At 46.0% G+C, this 20,999-nt stretch overlaps 1 protein-coding gene across 8 annotated transcripts in view; it reads left to right on the forward strand.

Annotated features, from left to right (window-relative positions):
• The window catches only part of bnc2 (basonuclin zinc finger protein 2), a 137,513-nt gene that overhangs the window by 86,103 nt on the left and 30,411 nt on the right, over window positions 1-20,999 (forward strand). For 7 of the 8 annotated variants that reach the window (XM_028977424.1, XM_028977431.1, XM_028977427.1 and 4 more), the window contains 2 exons: window positions 10,784-10,886; window positions 12,787-13,022. In XM_028977424.1, the coding sequence (XP_028833257.1) occupies window positions 10,784-10,886; window positions 12,787-13,022 (339 nt within the window). Of the gene's footprint in view, window positions 1-3,135; window positions 3,337-10,783; window positions 10,887-12,786; window positions 13,023-20,999 lie in introns of those variants that run through there. The other variant, XM_028977429.1, reaches the window with a different exon arrangement.

The raw sequence follows: 20,999 nt of genomic DNA on the forward strand, positions 1-20,999 counted from the left end.
GTACTGTGTGCACCGTGCGCTGTGCTTGCTGTGTAACACACAGTTTTGTAGTTACAAAACAATCACTTTCAGTTAAACACATAACACAAACTCGCTCTCCAGACTGTGAACATCAGCAAAACGAGAGACTCAAGGTGTAGAGGTGATTGGCGGCGAACGAGGGGTGGCGTTATTAGTTATAACCACATGAACAATTCACACAGGCGACTGCATTACTACCCGAGAAAAAATGGTGGAGACAGTGGTGAGGCTGCATCAGTCAACAGTGCAGACAGGAACTACGACTGTGTGAACGAAGAAAGCAAAAATTATTTCAAAATTAAAGCAGCTTTTCCGATCATTTTGCACAATTGAAAGATTAACGAGACCACAGGACAAACAAATGGATGCTCGTCCACTCACATACAAGAGCAAGTCAACTAAATAAATGTATACACAAATGTTGGCATAATTATTTTCCATGGCTGCTTTCTGACATTTTGTCGACATGAGTAATTAATTTAGTCTTTCTATTGGGTAGGTCCAAAGAGCCCAATTAACATGCGTAATATTGCTGCATCGCGTGAAAACATCGGTTTTTAATACTTGGGGAATATTCAAATGACTTCACTTCATTATTCAAATGTCTTAGCAAAGTCATCACAGGGGAATGACAAGACGGGAGTCATGCAAAATACATGAAAAGAGGGACGAAGAGAAATCATCTTACACTGAATCTTCACAATTTAACAAATATGCATTTCACCTTATACGGCTTGATTTCCTATAATAGGTCGTAGTGCATTGGGGAGTGTACGCTAATGTCACAGCAAGTGTGTCTTCAGGATTTACAGGATTAGTTTGAATGTAATTATTCCAGAACACTTCCTCATCCTGTCAATATGTGATACAGCGTCCATCTCCTCCCTTTTTTGTAGTTGTCACTGGACCACGACTGCCAGCAAACCGTAATTCAAGCATAACTTTGATTGGTGAATTAGTGAATAAAACTTCCCACATGCTATATATCTGATGTAACGGCACTAGAAATTGTGTTTATGGGGAAAGTGAACAGGGGAGGCGAACGCTGCGTTTTTATGGAAAATGAGGAGTGACTGATGTTTTATATGCTGGGCTGTGTAACGACATTACGCTAAATATGTGTCGGGTGTAAATATGAGGCCTGTTCCCATCTAGAGAATGCAGCACGAACAAATACACATCATAAATCGGGGAATATAAAGCAAGTTTCTATTGGCCGAAGCACCCGCGGTCATTAGGATCGCTGTGGGAAGGCGGGTCGTACTAATAAGCAGGGTGGAGGGATGGAAGTAACGAGGCCGCTGATGAGGGAGGCTTTTATGGTTTATTTTAATGTGCTTTTTGGACCTTTTTTTTAAATGAAGACACCAGGGCCCCGGCCAGCCATGCCCTTCATATACAGCAACCAGAGAAAATGTCAAAAAATCCACTGATCTTTTACTGTTCTGTGGAAAGAAGTCACATACAAATCATGCACGTGCATAATTAGTGTGCGTACGATTGCCTTCTGATTACGTGTGTGCAGAAGTGTGTGTGGGGGCAGGTCAAACGATACGCCCCGAACACGTACAAAACTTGCAAGCACGCAAGAAGGAGGCAGAACAAGCGAGAACCAGGGAGCGAGTCGGAGGAGAGGGAGAAAGAGCGAAGGGGTCAGGGTGGAGGGGGGGCAGAAAAAGTTTGTTTTGTTTTTCCCTTAGTTCAGCACATCTGAGAGAAGTTTCTGGAACTGCGGAGCCCTGTCAAAACAAAGATGGCCGAAGGGGTTTTAAAAGGGGACAGGGGCCTGGGCACTGAAACGGAGGCCGAGAAAAATGAGCCCCTGAGAAGGCAGCTGGAAACATACAGCCTGCGGTTTCTCCCCAACACACATCTGCAGTCAGCTGAGTCTGAAGTGCTCTCACTCTCACCAGCCACCGGCAGAGAGCCGAGCGAGAGGGGGGAAATGGAGAAAAGCAGGGGAAGAGAGGGGAAGCGGAGGGAGAGTGTCGCAGATGGTAATACTTACTGCCTTTTGCGGTAACGTGTGTGATTCATTAGCCAGAGCCGTGTGTTTTGCACCAGTTCTGGTCATGTTATTGTTAGGATGTGGTAAAATTATAAATATGGGATGCAGGAATTGGGGAGGGGTTTTATGGCGGGAGGGGGTCGAGGGAGGAATGTTCGCATCGAGATGGGGGCCACTGTTTGTTTCTCATCATTGTGCGGCAATAAAAAAGTCCCTGTCACAATTTGTAGCGCTAATGACTTAATACTGCTCGGCCTGGAAGACATACAAACATCCGTCGATTGCTTTATAATTGCTCCGGCCCATCTTAGTCAAATAAGGCGGAGTGGGACAGGGCCCCAGGAGCGGGAGGGCAATTTTCCCCCCGGTCGATTGCAGGATGGCAATCAAGTCCGCAGGCTGGGGTCGGCGCGCGGGACCCCACGCGGGACCCCACGCGAGACCCGTGAATTCTGTGCAGCCCGCCTGTGTACTTATTAATTGGCATTTGAGTGAATTGATACGGGCCTTTTACTGCGCGTTTGTGTCGACGTCGATTTCATTAGTGGAAGGACAATGAGGAACAACAGCAGCTCTGCTGCAGCTCAGTTTAAACTCATGATTTCCACCATCATTGGAGGCTGTAGCGATTATCAATTGCTGGATGAGAAAATATGCCTTTTACATCGAGTTTGTGCCACTGCAGCAATGTGCTCAGTGCGGGACACAATGGCGGCAAGTGGTTTTTGGACATGTGACGTTACCCACTTTGCATATCAACTCTTAAAAAAATGACAATAAAGTATATTGACGTCAATAAATTTTCTTTGAAATGAACGTATGTGTGTGTGCGTGTGTGTTTAACCGGATAAACAGCGGGTGTCGTAAGCTGTCCCCTCTCCGAATGTGACCTGTGACACTCATCTCCTCCACTTCAGCCCCTCTATCTCTGAACTTTGTGAGGCCTGATAAAGGGAGTGCCCTTCGTCCCTCCTCTCTGTCTTTTCCCTCTCTGACTGACACACACACACACACAGGCAGACTCTGGTCACTAAGGAATAAGGATTCCTCCTTCCCTCCCCCTCACGCTCTCTCTCTCTTTCACACATACACTGTCACATGGCCGGGTCGTGGTCGTGTGGGAGGGACAGCTCTACAGTTGTCACAGTGGTAATGGAAGAGCTGGCTGCTCTCTCTCTCTCTCTCTCTCTCTCTCTCGTACTCCACTGATCTGATGGAGGTGGCTGTGTGTAGGACACGTTTGCTGCAGTAGATCTGTGGAGGCCGTGGTCGTAGTTGGGACCAGAATCAGTGCTATGCAGGCAAAGGTATGGCAACTTCCGACTTGCGTGTCAAAGAAGTGTGTTTTGAGGAGTGTGACAGTGACCGCTGTAGGCGTTGAGCTCAGTTCGGAGGTGGACGAAGGCAGGGCGCTGGGAATTTGGTTAATGTCATGACTAATCAGTGACATTTTATGATATTGCTGTTTGGACAGTTTGTGAGGGGGGCGGTAATGGGGGTTTATGGCTGTTGTGAGGGGTCGGTGCTCAGCGGCGCAGCGCTGCAGACAGCAGTGGGGTGAAGCTGTCTTCATGTCAGATTCAACTTTTAATCTCAAGTGCTTCTGCAGAACCGTGACGAGAGCAATGCCACTGTTGTCAGTGTGATCAGGGTGTTGAGTGTGTGTTTTATTGCCAGTGTGTGTGTGTACGTGTATCTGTTTCTGTGCTATGGGTTATATATGCATGTATGTGGGGTTATGTACTGTATTTGGACTGAATATGTGTGTGTGTGTGTGTGTCTCCCTCTCTAATGGCATTAGTCAGAGCTGAAACATGCCCCATCTTTAGTGACCCTCTCCAGAGGGGACAACCGCCTGACGGGACGCGACAGGACAGCATGTGAGGACAGATTAATGAGACCAAGGAGTCTCCCAGATCTACCGAACCTCTGACACACACACACGCTCTCTCTCATACACAAACACACAACTTTCAGACCACTCAGAAAGCATTAACAGCAAGACCAATTAATTAGTTCTTGCTGTGATTTAAAAGAAATCGGTTTATAAGATGAAAAGATGGATATAAAAAAAGAGATCTGAACACAACACGTTTCATATCAAACCACCCAGGTTTTCAGAAGAGCAAAAGTATTGGAACAGAACTAAATTAAAGTAAAAATGCTTTATGTTTTGTTGCATGGCCTACAAGCAACTTGCTTGTTTGATCAAATGCACGGAAAAATTAAAACGAATTAATTGGCCTGCTCCAATACTTTTGGAGGGGACGGCAAATACACACAACTGTTTGCTCATTGGTATATTTACAAAGCCATTAGGTGAGAGTGCACCTGATTCCGTGAAGACGCAATGACTAAAGGAACCCAAAGTGTGGAGTTGGGTGATGGACTTCAGCTGGCTAAATTGTGAAGAAAAAGTGCTATAAAATGCTAATCAGTGTGGTGGTGGGCTGGTTATTTGGGTTCCATCTTCTCTTGTTTCATCTAGCTGTTCAGTTTCAACGTTATTGTACAGTACAGGCGCAGATTATCCATAAATCAGTTGTGTAGCGCTCTGCCACTAAATACAAAGGTGTACATTCTATGTCCTGTAGACCTTAACTCAGCAGCACACAAGGACATCATAGTGACCAACATTCCTTCTGTGCGCACACACACACATGCATACACATGCGGAGGCAAAGGTGAGAGATAGAGAGACTGGCGTTGTTCGGACAGAGCCTGTCCACCATCTGGCTGAGGAATGCGCCGCTCCAGACTAAAGGATTGGCCGAGGTTCCTCGCGGCCTGTAGCCGCGCAGCCTCAAGATAGCCATAAAACACCTGGACAAAACCAGCAGGTGACGGCAGGAGAAAAGGGGGAAAGATCAGTCACAGAAGACCCCCTGCTCCTCCTCCCTTCGCCCCACCCTCCTTGTTCTTTCTGTCTCTTTCCTTTTCCCTATCGCTCTCTGCAACACTTTGAACAGTGCGTATTCCTCTGGACACTGAGCTTGGCTGGACGTGTCACAGGGTAGGGCTAGTTTGATCTCTGGTGCTCTGAGGTTTTGAGATGGGTCCTCAGAGCCCAGCCTTGCCCCTCAGCCAAGGGAAGGGGGAAGGGTGGAGCTCAAGTAAGTGTTTTTTTTTTTTTTTTTTATCACTCCTCCTTTGTCCCTCTCAGAAATGCACTCCCATTTTGAGGTCAGATCCTGCCATCAGAATTTTTTTTCGTGCAGTGATGCCATTCAAACTCTCCATGTGTTTGGTGCGATTAGACGGCGATGACCCCACACTCCCAGTGTAGTGTTTAGGGCGATGTCTGTGTCCCATAACCAGCTGGGTCCCTTCCCTCTCTTTATAAACAAGCACAAGGCAGCCCAGTGTGCATTCACAGCCGGACCTCGTAGGAGGACACCGAGAGCGCCTGCTTCCACTCACCAAGCCAAGCCCTATCTCCCTGGCCGGTCGGAGGGGCCTTAATCATCACCAAATGCTAGACAGTGCAGGACTCTGCCTTACCACAATAAGCAAGGGAGAGGTATCTGGGAATGTTTTGAGGAGTTTGGCTCTGTCCATATGTGAGAAAGACAGAGATCCACAGGGGGGGCTGCGGTGTGTCCTAAATACTGCAGATACTATTGTACTGTTGATAAGCTTTCAACCACAAGCATGTGATTGGATATTGCCATGGGGTGGCCTTAGAAGATCTGATATCATACGGATACTCAGTACATTACCTGTTTCTGAACATCTCTGTTTGCAACTGTTGTATTTATGAGGAATATGTGCATTTTGTCTCTTGAAGAACAGGACAGTGGTGATTTCACCGCAATCATATTTGGACTGCCACTTAGGCCGTGTACTGGTTCCCAGATTATAGACGTGGTGTGGAAATCATTTCTCTGTCCCGGCCGGTGCAGAAATCCCATCAAATCGACGTGGCCAAAAACATCAGGAATTCATCTGCATTCATAAGTTTTTTAATCCCTCATTTTTTCCTCGCACGTTTATTTTAATTTTCATTCACTTTGTATGAGGCTGAGACTGCAATAAGACTCCTTAGAGATAAGTGTGTGTTAACAGCTTGCTGCTGATGACATCCGTGGCTGGGCTGGTTGTTAATGTCACATTTTGTGGCTTAAAATAGTACAACAATCTCTTGACTACAGTATAGTACAGTGTAACAATCTCTTGACTACAGTATAGTACAGTGTAACAATCTCTTGACTACGGCATGATGTGACTGTTTTTTTTGTTTGGCCTGAAGCTGTGATTAGAATTTTGTATTTCAAACAATAATGTTGTGTCACTTATCCAAAATAGAATTAGTTATTATTACATTTTATTCATATGCAAAATAAAATTTCATTTGAGATAAATATATATATATATTGAAATAAAACAAGACATTTGCACAAATTAAGCATGATGTGTCCACAAATGCACCTTAACTATGTGGCAACACAAAAGAAAAAAGGGGTTCTGAGTTCTCGGCAGGAACACACGCTTTTGTCTTCCTCTCATCCCTTTCACTCATTCTTATTCACTGTGGACTTACGCCCCATTTGGCTCGCATTATCATAGTGCTAGTCACTCTGGCCCATGTCAAAGACCCTCATGGCAGCTGTGCACATCGACAGGATGATAGTCACTTCATTGAAGAGAAAAAAAACAATTTCAGTGACACTACGGTCCCGAACCTGCATAAGTGCTTTAGATAAATCATTTTGGACTGTTTGCTCCGGGGGTATGTTGCTTTTTCGTCCGAGAAAAGCTCTCTCACGTTTTTGCATGGCTTTATTTGTCACCTGTTTTCAATATGTGCCCTGCGGAGGCTCTGGTTCGCGTCCGGAGAGGGCTGGCTTTATCATATGAGTCGGGCTTTTCCCTCGCACGTTGGCTGCACATGTCTGACACGGAGCGGCTGCGCCTCGGCAGCGACACCAGCGGATGAGATAACATCTTGTGGGTGGAAAAGAGGACGCCACTTTGTGTCTGCCAGCGACCCCGTGTCGGTGGGCTTTGCTCTGCATATGTGTGAGGGTGCTCGAGTGTGTGTGTGTGTGTGTGTGTCTGTACCTTTCAGGGCAGATTCCACGAATCGCTGGTCGTAGCTGGCTGAGGTGCGTCTTTTGCTGAAAAGACTCCGTCTGCCCACTACCATCCTGCCCATGAGCCCCTGGCAATGCAGCCCTCAGCTGGACATCAGGAAAGCGCGTGGGGCGGGAGGGGGTGATGGGGATCGGGGTGACGGTGGCGAAGCGAGCCGTGAGCCAACGCCAACAAAGTACTACGAAAATCCATGATGAACTTGTCTAACTTGTGTGTGTGAAACTCCCATGTCGTAATTGTGGGAGTCCACGGCTGACTTCACTGCCGCATTTTCACTGTTGAGGTGGTCGCGATTAGCATGTTAGGCGGCCGGGCCGCTTTAGCTTCATCGGTCATCCAGGTCAGCCACAGGCGCTCAATTGCCACAGCAGGAGGCTGCTGCTGGAGGAGTTCGGTGGTTCTGCCGCTCCACTATCAGCACATCCGGCGCCTTGTGTAGCAACAGGGACCTTTGATTCAGAAGCGTCCCGGAGCTCGGCGCGGCGCTGCCTGCCAGTGTTTATACTAACTGGGCTGGGACAGAGTCCCGCAGCCAACGACAACATCCATTATACATGTGGCCTCAACTAAACAGTCAGGCCTGAGAAGCCACACACTCACTTAGCGCTCCTCCAAGCGCCCTGAGCAGAACCAGACTGGCTGGACGCGATGGGGGGGGGGGCTAAAGGCCACCATCCCTCAGACTTTTTACACCGAAGAAAGAGGGAAAGACAAGAGAAAAAACAAGAGAACAGAATATGTATGATTTCATACCAGGGTCCTGTGTCCCACAGGTCCTGCAGAGAAAAGGAAGCACATTTCTTTTTCTTAGTATTTTTCTTTTCGTTTGGTTTTTCAAAATGCTGTTCTCATGGTGTTGCCAGTTTTTACATACCCCGGGGTCTCAAATGATCTGTAAATGGTTTTTTAATGAAAAAAAAAAGTTTCCCTTCCATTATTTTTCTTTATAAAATTGGACTGCAACCCATCATCTTCTTCCAGCCTCCCCCAGAAACACACACCCCTCCTGTCCTTCTGATGACCGTCCCCCTGTTCTGTGGTCAGAGCCAGAGAGGAAGCCCTGGCCAGACACTACAATGACACACTCTCTCACACACACACACATACACACATATTCTGGCAGGAGCACTGATAACACAGAGGTTCTCCTCCTCACTGCAGTGACAACCACAGTGTCTGTGCGTGTGTGAGAGAGACACACAGAAAGACAAGGTCACATGAATAAGAGGCGTTCCAATCATTCCCACAGTCCATAACCCCATAGTCTGGGGCTCTCTTCCTGTTTAAATTCTTCATTTGATACATCTTTCTTTTTCTTGCACTCTGCCCCCGCCACCTCGCTCCGTCTCGCTCCCTGACTCACACCGTCACCGACCGTGTGCCTGGGACGTGTCCACTGTAGGTATTCACGCTGCCCAGAGCTTGTGCCATGTGTGCTGTTAACTTTTCTTTTATGCCCTAATGCCCTAATAACCCCGTGATTAGAAGGTCTGTGTCACTGTGCCGGTCAGGGCCGCCCATGGGCCTCTAATTGCTTTATTAGGGCCACGTTATAACACTCATGGCTTGTCAGGGCGCCCGCTTGTAAACAAGGAGGAAGCCCTGATATTTCCATTCGCTCCTTTTTAGCTGTTCACTCCGCTGGCACGAGCACGGCAACAGGCTCTGTATCACAGTGACAAATCAGCCAGATAACGCTTTGATCAAACGTTAATTATGAAACCTGCCACCTTGTTTGTGCTTTTGTCATGTCACTATATAGGTGTGTATATGCTTGTTTTACACATAAAAAAAGGCCTTTTAGTGTAATATTTCATGAGATATTTGCCAATGACAACTCGGACGAGCTCAAATGGTAACACGGAGGTAAATAAACTACTTTAACAGTTCCTCACATTACACTGCAGGGAGTAAACGAACAAGAGACACAGCCAGCGAGACAAGGCTGTTCTTAAGCAGAAGGAGCAGTAGGCAACAAAATACAATAAAAACCACAGTGGGCATAAAAAAAAAACTCCTTGATTACAACAACAACAGCATAAACTATGACACTCTCACCAAAAGCAGTGACTCTCTGGCCAAGTTGTAATGTGTCATTAATCCGGGATTACAGCACGTTAACTGTGGTTGCTGCCTGCCAATCCGGCGACCCGTGCTGCTGGAAGGCTCTGGGTGGCATGTGGCGCCGCTGTGAAATGTGGGGCCGAGAGAGCGGGCGTGGTCATTGTCACATCACCTGCCGCACTAAACGCACCGCCGCCGCAGTTATGACATTTCAGGTTGCACATTTTGCGACACTATAATCAAGTCAATGAAATAAATTCAAGGGCACGTTGCAAAAATGTAGAACAACAATTCTCTCCAGCGATCTGATTTGCTAAATTTGCTAATAATTTTGAGGCCGTGGTTGCTTTGATTAACGGTGAGTAATAGCTGCAGCTTCTGATCTCAGCTTCGGTGGTTTCGGCTCGAAGGCTAGTCATAACAAAGACGGCGCTTTTTCAGCCCCTTGGTCTGGGCTAAATGTGAAAAACGCAATCAGAACGTTCTGGAATCCCACTCTCGCCTGCCAGAGCCTCTCATTTGTTATGTTTTGGTCAACACCTCCTCATTTGGCCGGGCAATATGTTTTCAGGAAAATGTAATCGTTGACTTACCCAGTTTTTTTTTCATTATTATTATTTTTTTTAATAAATGAGACTTTCCTGGAAACAGGAACTTTTCCGTACGTCGCCCCATTCATGTAATTCACCACGAACGAGGCTCCAATTTACCAAAAATGACCACAAGTGTTTTTTTTTTCTGCTTACAGTAATTTGTCTCTGATTAATCTGAAGGGTTTCAAGCTATTATTTTGACGTATCAATTTCTCTAAAACTCTTTAAAAAATAACAAAGAGCTGATAAGGCTGGCACAGCGGCCGTGATTGATGCCCACCTCTCCTGAACGCACCATCTACCGTCCGTGCGAGGAGGAAATTTGTGGCCTGGAGCTGCTGCTCCACACGCCGATGAAATCATTAACAGACGTTCTAGAATGAAACTCAAACAGCTCCAAAACAATTTATTAATGTTATTAGTTTTCAGTCTGTAACAAGAGAATGAAGGTGGGAAAAAAAAAAAAAAAACAGAAAGGGAGGAGGACATTTTCTTTATGAATATTCCTCCTGTCCTTTTTTTCCCCCCTCTCTTCTTTTTGTCCTCTCGAGACTCTATTTAGTTGCTCCGTGATTAGGGAGACGTCTTATCAGACAATGCAGTGTGTTGGGCCGAGTCGCTCCTGAGCTGTCTGGACGCTTAACCTCTCACCGCTAAAAGCTTTCAGGGTCAGTTCCAGTTCAGAGCACACTGCACGTAATGGAGGCTTTGTCAAAACACGTGAAATTTCGAAATGTGGGTAAAAACCGCCCTGTTTCAGGTGAAGCGGGTGGGGGAAGGGGATACAAATGGCTTTACATTAATGTGACACAAGCGTGAGGAGTCTTTGTGCAAAATGACAGGAAGTCCTGTCAGAAGCTGAGACATTTAGTGTGGTTTTCTAGCGTAATTCATTCATCTGTTTTTGTTAGCATCGGACTTGCTCATCTTTGTTTTTCCTTTAATTCTCTTTCCTATTCAGTGATCAGTGTAACATGTCCTGTTATTTCTTGTCCTCCTGCAGGCCATTCGCTGTACTCTGGTGAACTGCACGTGCGAGTGTTTCCAGCCGGGAAAAATACACCTGCGTACATGTGACCAGTGCAAACATGGCTGGGTAGCTCATGGTGAGTATGTGTGTGTGTGTGTGTGTGTGTGTGTGTGTCCCTCCTCCTCGAAGATATTCATTATGATCTTGTATTGATGTGTTCCCAGCATCACACCACAAAGCCGTGTTACAAGTTTGCAGCACACGTTAGAAACTGAGATAATAACAAGTGATAGTGCAAGACAGAATAACTGGTGGCTTGGGTTTTAGCATAATGTTCTCTCTCTCTCTCTCTCTCTCTCTCTCTCACTTGGTCCCTCATGCTCCTCTCTTTTATCTTTTTATCTGGTCTGATCCCTCGCTCCTCCATCCCCTGTGAAGTTATGGCCCCTTGTAAAGCTGTCTCTTTAGCCAGTAGATGAGCCCTGACTCACACACCCCTTGTGCCCGCGGAGTCAGAGCTCCGGAGGAAAGTTCTGGAAAAAACACGGTCCCCCGTTATGTTTGTCAGTGTGGACTACAATTATAACACTCGAGTGCACTGGCAACACTCCACAAACGAGGCATGAGGGGGCCTTGATCAATAATGAAACAAGGAATAGAAAACCAGTATGAGGAATAAAAAGAATGAATGAAGCGAAAAGGGAAAAAAATCAGGAACAAGAATGAGGTGAATTCAATCAACTGAGTACACATATAATTTTTTTATTTTTTTTTATGTGGTTAGTTTATTAATTGTGGTTAAGAAGATAAAATACATCAGTAGAGAAAAACGAAAGAAAGGAAGAGAGAGAGAGATAAAAGGATACACCTGTTTGGCTGGGTGAAGAAAGTCAGGGCCCTTCAGCGACCGTCACAGGCCTCCCTAGTTTTAATCTGCCGGAGAACTGTCAGACACCACACACTCTCCCCCTCTTCACCTCCGTCTTTTCATTTCATCTGTAGCATTGGCAGATGCTCTGACAAGCACTTCTTCATATTTTATTATCTTCGTGTTTGGCAGGGGCCTGTTGTCAGGTAAAAACCTCGTCAGCGGAAAACCTGTCCCGGGATCTGAGGAGACAAAACCAGGTGTCACACAGACAGTCAGGGTGAGGGATAGAGAAAGTGTGCGCGCAACGCTGGAATATAGAGGGACCGGGCGCAAAACGATAGTAAGATACCGAAAAAGAGAAATGTCAGTGAGAGGGTGGAGAAAAGAAGAAAGAGAGAAAGGGAGATTAGGCTAAAGAGAAAAAAGGTAGACAATTACATTAATGCCAGAGCTTTTATCTCATAGGTGTGTTATCTTGGGGTGCTGAGTGAGCCGATGCTTCCCTATGAAGACAGGAGTCAAGGGCAGAACTTGATAGTCATTAGCCTGAATCGAGTGTGTGTGTGTGTGTGTGTGTGTTTGTGTGTGTAACAGCAGCTGTTAATAGGTTCTCTTCTGTTGTCTCCTGAACTTGTTAAGCATCCCTGTGAATCTGTTGTTTCTCTCATTTGAACTCTGTTAAATGTGATCTCTTCATTTCATAACCGGCGTGCAATGTGCTCGGATCGCTCTCAGTTCTGCTTTTATTTACTTTTGTTTAATACACCTTGAATAGGTGATTATTGACTAGCACTCTATGATATGATAATATGATTTAAAAAATATATATTTTAATACATTAATAAATAGACATAATTGTTTTTTACATTAAGCTTTTCTAATATTAGATTGTTTTTTTAATATTAATTGCATCTTATGTCTTATGACATTTAAAATATTCGAAATTCTATAATTTATATCTTTTTTTCTATATTATAATTCAACAGAATTTAAAGAAATTATTTTTTTTGGAAAATATTGTGCATGCAGTATAATTAATAATAACAATAATACAAATAATAATAATATTTATTATTGTTATTATTGTGCCTTGGCTCTGGTCTAATATTGATGCATTTCGTTTTTATTTCTGCATCTGTGTCTGCCTGTGTGTTTGTCCCTGCAGCTCTAGACAAGCTGAGCACGCAGCATCTGTACCACCCGACGCAGGTGGAGATCGTCCAGTCCAACGTGGTGTTCGACATCAGCAGCCTGATGCTGTACGGAACGCAGGCGGTGCCCGTGCGGCTCAAGATCCTGCTGGACCGGCTGTTCAGCGTCCTCAAACAGGAGGAGGTACTGCACATACTGCACGGGCTGGGCTGGACACTCCGCGACTACGTCAGGGGCTACATCCTACAGGTACAAACGCACGCGCACTCCGACACTCTTTCAACAGGCTCCCGTATATACACTGTCACATACGCAAACAAGTAATAAGTCTGTTTACTATGTATGCATCAGTAAAGCTAAATAAAATTACACGGTTAATACATGTGGCTTTAACCTCATCACCACATTTGAACAACGAACAGAGCAATAATTAGAACTATAATCAGTAGTGAGAAGTATAATCAGATTCACAATCAGGTCTACAAAAGGTTCATAGTAGAATTACAAATAATAATAGACTCGTCGTACGTGACAGCCTGTAATTATTAGCAGTTACAGTTCAACCACATTACAGCCTTTCCGTGCTCTGCTGACAAAATATGATTATTTTAAATGATTACCCTAATAAAAAAAAGAAAAAAAAAGTGCTGAAGACTCCATGGAGTTCCAGGGAGAGAAGACTTAACGATTACCAGAACCGACAATTTCCCTTTTGTGTTCTGTCAGCAAGAAGTCCTTGTATGCAAAATTGGGAAAAAAAGAAAGAAATGGAAAGAAATGTAAAAAAAAGAAATTGAAAAATGTCACACCAGAAGACTATAAAACCACCACAGTGAGTTTGCTGCTTCTACACCCACCACCGCCCCCCTTAATTGGAATCAGACACATTTTCTAATCAAAAGTACAGGGTTTTTTGGTCTCGCAACAAACCCAAGTGTTCCTGAATGAATTAGTTAAGAGCAACTGAACATGTGCTTGTGGTTAGCCCTGTGTGTCCCGCACCGCTGCCAGAGCTGGGGAAGGCAGGCGCTGGGAGGGCCGGGGTAAGTGGAACAGCATGCAGGCTGAGGCCGGGGCGGTTTCTGAGGCCTTGTATGTGGAAAAGGGGCTTCTGTGAGTAAACCTCACCACTCCGATTCTCTGAACTGATTCAACGCCCACACACACACACTCACAGAGTAGACACATATCGACATGGCTCTTCCTCCTCTGCAAGGCTGTCACCTACTGCTATTCTGTCCTTTTTTTCTTTCTTTCTTTAGAAATGGTTAGCGATGCCAGGCACTGAATGACAGTAAGTAAATGTGTAGGCCTATTAGTCCCTTAAGTAGATATGAAATTCAATCATTTACAAGCCTCCAGGCAAGATTTTCGAGAACCACTATAACCAACGCTGCGTCACCACTGTCCTTTATTACATCAGGTCAGACAGCACACATGTCCAAACCCCACATGGACCCGGTGTAGTTTTAAATAAATAAATATATTGAGCAATATGTATAAATTAATATCAAAATATTTTCATTTAACGGTCTGATACCTGTAAATGTGTATGTGTTGTTAGTAGGAAGTAAACTGAATAAAATATATATTATAAATAGAAAACTACATCTATTTGTGAAATGAAGTGCCACAAAAAGTGCCACATTAATTATAATAATATGTATGCATGAATGAAACATTGCACGTTTTAGTAGATTTTTTTATAACATATTTCAGCCATACAAAAATCCATTTCTCAGGTGTATAAAAGTTGCTTGAAATCTGCATCCTTATTCTGCGCCTCTTACGTACAGATCAGCTTTTGCGTCTCCGCACCTTTTCAGTATGTGATGGGCCGGTGTTGGAAAATGGCTCTGAGTGACAAAACACCTTCAACAGCAGCACTTATGTTAACGAATCCCTCTTATCATTTTTAATTCCCCCATCCCTTTTGTTTCCAGCTGCCTCTTTGTTTTCTTTTTTGGCCTTGTTTCCTTGTTTTTTATCCCACTCACTTACCCAACGCACAATCTGCCGATCTGTCTATCAGCCCAGGAGGCAGCGTGTTGACTGCTGCTAATCAGGGTCCTGACACATTATGTCACAACCCGCCCCACCAGGAACTCCAGGGTGTGTGTGCATGCATGTCAGCATCCTAATCCAGCTGTAGATATATCATAAATATTTCATAAGCGTGGTAAGAAAAAAAGAAGAAAGTGATGGCGTGGCGAGGTGCTCAGAGTTTGTGTAGGTGTGTATGCAGGCTTTTGTATGTCTGTATGTGTGTGTGTGAGAAGCCTTGACGTGAATTGTAAATGACTTTTTTTTTTCAGAATATTAGTTTCTGTGGGAATCAAAATCATAGCTGTCGAAAATAAAATGAAAGAGGGTCATACTACTTCTGCCCACTTCCTACTAGGAAATTACAGGACAGCTTCCAAGCAAAATGTAATAATCTAAATATAGGCATCAGCGGTACCAGTGCTTATTGAATAATCTGGCGGATTTTTGATTAAAACCATTATTTGAAAACATGCTGGTACAGTGTGGACCTGTGCACCCCATGCAAGAGCGTGTGTCTTTAACTTGCACAATAAAACACACACACTCACGCATTGCAGCAGCTTGGTAAGTGACACTGACAGTAACGGCGCAGCGATGCGGCGTGGTTTTCTCTCTGGCTCCTTTATTGGTGACAGACGGGGTTAGCGCTCCAGTGCCCAGCAGTTTGAATGAGAGCGTGGGCTCGCGGCGTCCATGTAATTCCGTGCGGCGGGGTTACAGCTGTTAAACTCCGGGGCTTATGAATAATCCTCTCCTCTCTTCTCCCCCCACCCCCCCCCCCCTCTCCGACCGTCTCCCAGGTAGTGTGCCTGTCACCGTTAATAAGCCGGTGCCCGTTTCTCTGGCCGATCGAGCCCATTGACTGTCACTCACCGCCGCTCGCCTGCCGACACGCGAACACGAAGGAACCGCCGTTCAGACACTGATGCTGTTGCCCCTGAGTACACGCACTGCGTAAAACCGCGTTATTTCATCCCACCCGCTTTTCCTATCGCACCGACCCTCTTGACCTCCCTGCTGTGGAATTAGAATCATAAGGTGCGGCCCTTGATAGCTCTCCTGCACAGCGGCGGCCTGAGCAGCACCTGGTGCGGCGCCGCACGCCCCTCTCCTCCTGTGTTTGTGTCAGTGTGCGGCTGCATTCCTCAAAGCGCACCGCCAGCCGCCGCCACGGATAGCTTCATATGGTTTTATGTTCCCCTTGTGTGGATATTAAGTATATATCCCGTAGCTTTGCTTTGATGGGATTGAAGCGCAGAGCTCCCCTGCTCCTATCCAGCACTCTTCATCACAGATGTCACCCCTCCTCTGCAGTAGTCATCGTCAATCAACCCTGAATCACTGCCCTTATTCACCTTTGCTACTTTGTGATAGAACATACATTAGTGATTGTTGGATTTTTATTATTTAGGCTTTTTTTTTTTCCGGACCCAGAGACCAATGCATTAACATTCGCTCAGCCATGCACATCACAAGAAGAGAAAATATATTTAAGCATGACTAAATATGCGTACATTTTGCAATTTACCACTGTAATAGACTCTTTAAGTAGATGTAATGAATCGATACCATAAAGGGCAATGGCTCTTAGAGTGTTTTGGATTTTTATTTGCAAGAGATGAGAATTATAAATAACGTCAATAGCCATTAAAATAAATGATTTGTTCTTTTTTAGGTGAGTTTATCTTATCTGACCTTGATAATGTTAAAACCTCCAAACCCACATAATAGCACTTAATAATAAAAACGATTGCATACTCTCAAACACAAACAGTCTCACAGGACTGAATACTGCAAGCTAAAAATTAGACACATGAATTTTGTTGAACTGTTCGTTTGGCTAAAATTGCTCAGTATTCACAGTAAACACATTCTCATGGCAACACCAGGGACAGAGAAAATCACTCCCATATGATCTAATTTTGAAGAGCTTTCATTAAATAAAGTAGTTTAAAAAATAATGGCATTTGTTGTGGTCAGCAGCACATTTTGCTGTTGTGTGCTGTTAAATATTCCATTATGAAATTGTGCCAAAACCCGAAGGAATTGTTGGGACACGCGTCTGTAGTCTGTAGGGAAATAGGGAGAAAAAAAAAAACACTGAACAGTTTTATCAAATGAGCTGTGTTTGGCACAATCTCCTCCCACAGTGCAATGCGCTACCTGTTTTCAGAGTCATAAATGCCACCGCTGTGGCCTTTCTGTCTGTGGCTTTTGTGGATTTTTCTCAGAAAAATTAATAACCAGCTTTAGTGGACAATCTGGACATTAGAGGTAGGCCATGCTGGTGCATGGCTGCCCTCGCGAGTGTATGTGTGTGTGTGGGTGTGTGTGTGTCATATGTGTCCACCTCAGACATGACTGCGAGGCTGCAGGCTATCTCCTTTGTTCTGCTCCTTTTGTTCTCATCTGCACCCCACTGCCCCGACAGTGCTGTCCGCACTCCTATGAACCCTGTACTATTGGGGCCCCCCAGGGATGAGGGGGGGCACTTGCCCTGAGGATGCTTAAACCTAACCCCTCCTTCCCGAACCCCAGACGTCCTGGCCAGAGCTCAGACGGAACGGACAAAAAAAAACAAAAAACACACCCTCCCTTCCCAAACACCCTCCGCCCACTAACCAAATCACCCTCACCTTTCCCCACCGAATCCCAGAGCGACGTGTGAAATATTGAGGAGTCCTGCGGGTGCCAGTGCGGCCCTGTCTGGCGTCCCTGCAGCCCCGAACGATATGCTGAAAACTGCATGTTGGAACACAGGGCCAGCAGCAATGGAGACCAGATGCTGGTATTTTCTCCTGTCACTTGGCCGCTGCCCGGCAGATGGAATTCGTATCAGTCTGGGGCCCCTCTCTCTCTCTCTCTCTCTCTCCCTCCTTCTCTTTATCCCTCGATCTCTCATTCTGAGAGGAGAAGTAGATGCAGCCAACATTTGGAAAGCCGAGCGACATTCTCAGTAATGTTCTTGTCCTTGTAGAACATTGTGCTTCCTCTCTCCTTTTTTTCCCCCCTTTTCTGTTTCTCTTTATGAGATGCGGTTTTCCTGACTCCGACGATGTTCCAGGAGACCCATATGGAACTGCTAAGCTATGCTGAACCCCTACCGCCACCACCCCCCAGAAGATTGCCCCCACGCACCCTGCAACCTTCGCTCATCCACATATCTGCCACTCCCTTCCGCAGGGACAGGCTGCAGGGTAGGACACAATGGGCCTGTTTTACTCAAATAAAACCGACATCTGGGTGCAGCGCAGCCGGCTCATCTTGCGCAGAGGAATTTGTAGAGGGGGCACAGCCAGTCGTGCTTCAGCGGGGGCATAATATGCTCCCTTCCTGATTCGTTTAATGAAGGATGTCCTCTGGCCAAAAGACATGATTTGATTAAGCGGCAGAGGTCTCGGGGCCCTGGAAGCAGTCACCGCGAGCTGCCGCCGCTGAGCTCCTGACCTTCCCCGCTGTGCGGCACAGAGCACGGCATGCACGGCAAGCCCGACCACCGCGCTCATCTGCTTCAATCCAAGTCATGTGTGTCCGCATATAATTACACATTACAACGAGTCTGATCTGGGATTTTACATTTAAAAAAAAAAAAGTTCACGGGTAGCCCTGAAGTTCAAGCAGTATCAGTAAGTAACTCATGATTTTTTTATTTTCCCATCACCCCCCCCCCCCCCCCCCCCCCCCAACTCCTGCGCTCCCGCTGTCTCCCTCTGTCAACGCGAAGGTCACCCCATTTACGCTGCTTTCCTGAGAAATTTCCATTTTAGGCAGTAAGGCTCTGCGCAGACACTTTTTGGAAGTATTCCCTCCACCAAACCCTCACGGTCCACCCCTGCCTTCAGCTTTTTCTCCACCCCTGCATCCCTCCATCACCTCTGCAGCCTCCCTGTATCTCCCTCCCACCCCCCACCAACCTGGTTTCTGTTATAACTGCCTAATGCCTCATCCACAGCCCAGGCCCACAATGTTTCTTGAGGTGGAATTCCTGGGTTCATATGGTTATGATTTGAAGATGTCAAGCTGAACTGAATTTTTTTTTTTTAAGTCATACGTTTCGCTCTTGGCCTAGCAGAGCCAACTCCTGAGCACATCAAAGAGCCCGCCGCACTGAATCAAGGTGATTCCAGCCCATCCTAGCCCCATCATTTCTTCCTCTCCTCCTCCCACAACCTCCATCCCCTTCTCCGTCGCTGCTCTCCACCTTCCACATGTGGAAACACCAGCTGTGGCCTCGCGTTCTGCTTGCGTTGAAACGCTGTGTGTAAGGCACCGGGAGCAGGACAGACAGCACGGCGGGCCGGAGTCCACATGTTCAGAGCCGGGCGACCGCCGAAGATGCGTGTAAAGACTCGGCGGCTTGTGCTGTGCGTCACATGCACTGATCCATCAGAAAGGCTTTGCTACATGATGCCTCAACAGGCCGACATTCCAATGCATGATCTTTTATGACAGTTTGTGTTTACGGTTGGATTTCGGGATAATCTCCGAGAATTTGGTGGTAATTTCGAGCAATTTAATTGGCCATGTAATTGAGATCTGGCTAAAGTATTCCAGAACATGACACACTTGAAAGACAGCTAAACATCTGAATCTGTATGAGGCGGCGGGCGATCCTGTGACTGCCATTTCCATCTCTGCAGAATTCCTCAGAGCTGGCAAAACTCACACCAAGGACCTCATATTGGGCGAGCTTGTGCCAAATCCACAGTCCCTCTCTTCCCGAATCCCAAATTCAGGCTCCAAATGGATTCAAGCTGGAGCCGGGGGTTACGCAAGGGTTACAATGTATGAAGGAATTTGGAAGTAATTCCCCCTATATTGGATTTGGACAGGATTTGACTGTCATGCTTGAGAAGGGTCCTTAGAGGGTTTTCAGAGACATCGGGATGCTAGAGGGTGAAAAAAAAATACGAGAGAAACAAAGTGATAACTTTAAATGCCGTGTGTTTAAAAGTGCCATGTACAAAAGCCTCGAGACAAGAACGAACGGCGTGCTGCAGTTCACATGGCAATTCTTTCAGCACGTTAACACTCACAGCTTTTGACAAAATTATCTGGGGCATTGTAAACATCTGCTCGAGCCCCTGTGCAGCAGACAGACGAGGTATTTTTAGCTGCGTCTCTTATTATGTCGCTCGACATGATCGTCTTTGTCGGCGGTGGTTTCACTCACATCACTGATCAGCCGTGTGTGCGTGTGTGTGTGTTTTTGTACAAGATAGTTGGGGCCATGACAGAATGCTTTCTTGTCGACAAGGCTGTGAACTGTGAGTGTGTGCCCATATGTTACCGGCTGTGTGCGTGTGTGTATGTGTGCGTTTAGGTGGACCGGGTAGATGTCATGTATGTGTGGTTGGTTGTTCATGGGGCTTGCCTGTAGCCTGTGGCTGGGAATGCATGTCACTCGGTGTGTGCATGTGTGTGTGTGTGTGTGTGTGTGTGTCATATGGACGGGTGCAGGCTGGGTCCATTAGGCAGCTGTGGGTCTGTCAGAGTCCACCAGACCCCTGTCATTGATCCTCTTAGGCAGCAAGTGCAGCCACCACATTCAGGTCACGGCCCCCTCAGCTTTGAAGCAGCGCCGCTTCATATCAGTCTTCTGACAGCCCACAACTCCCCGTCCCATGTCTCCCCCTCTCTCTCTCTTACTCTCTCTCTCTCTCTCTCTCCCACACACACATTCTCTTCTTTCTGCCTTCCCTCCCACTCGCAGAGCATCTCTTCCCTCAGCTCGACTTTCTTTCTTTCTCTCTCTAACATAAACTCAATATCTTTGTCCCTTCTCTCTCTCTCGCACACACACAGGGGGAGGCAAGGTTAAGGTTATCTGTCTGTGTACTCTGGCATTAGCTTTAATGAAGTGCAGTTCTGTGTTTTGTTATTTTGCTTTATTTTGTTGGTTTAACTCCAGATGGGCCTGGACCGGTCCCATGCATAACACGGCACACAGAGAGCACTTCTCTCCTGACCAACCCCACTGTGAAAGCCACATTCACGCTGGTTATGTAGCATAGCAGCACTCAAAATCGGCACATTTATTTACTTTGATAGTATACCTAAACGAAAATGTGTGGTGAAACAAGTGACAAACAAAAAAAACTCAGATTGAAAAAGTTCACTGCCATGGATTGTGTTTGATAGAGGTGCATTAAGCTTGGTTAGGAAACTTGTGCAATGCTT

This window comes from Denticeps clupeoides, chromosome 4, assembly GCF_900700375.1.
Source record: "Denticeps clupeoides chromosome 4, fDenClu1.1, whole genome shotgun sequence".
NCBI lineage: Eukaryota > Metazoa > Chordata > Actinopteri > Clupeiformes > Denticipitidae > Denticeps > Denticeps clupeoides.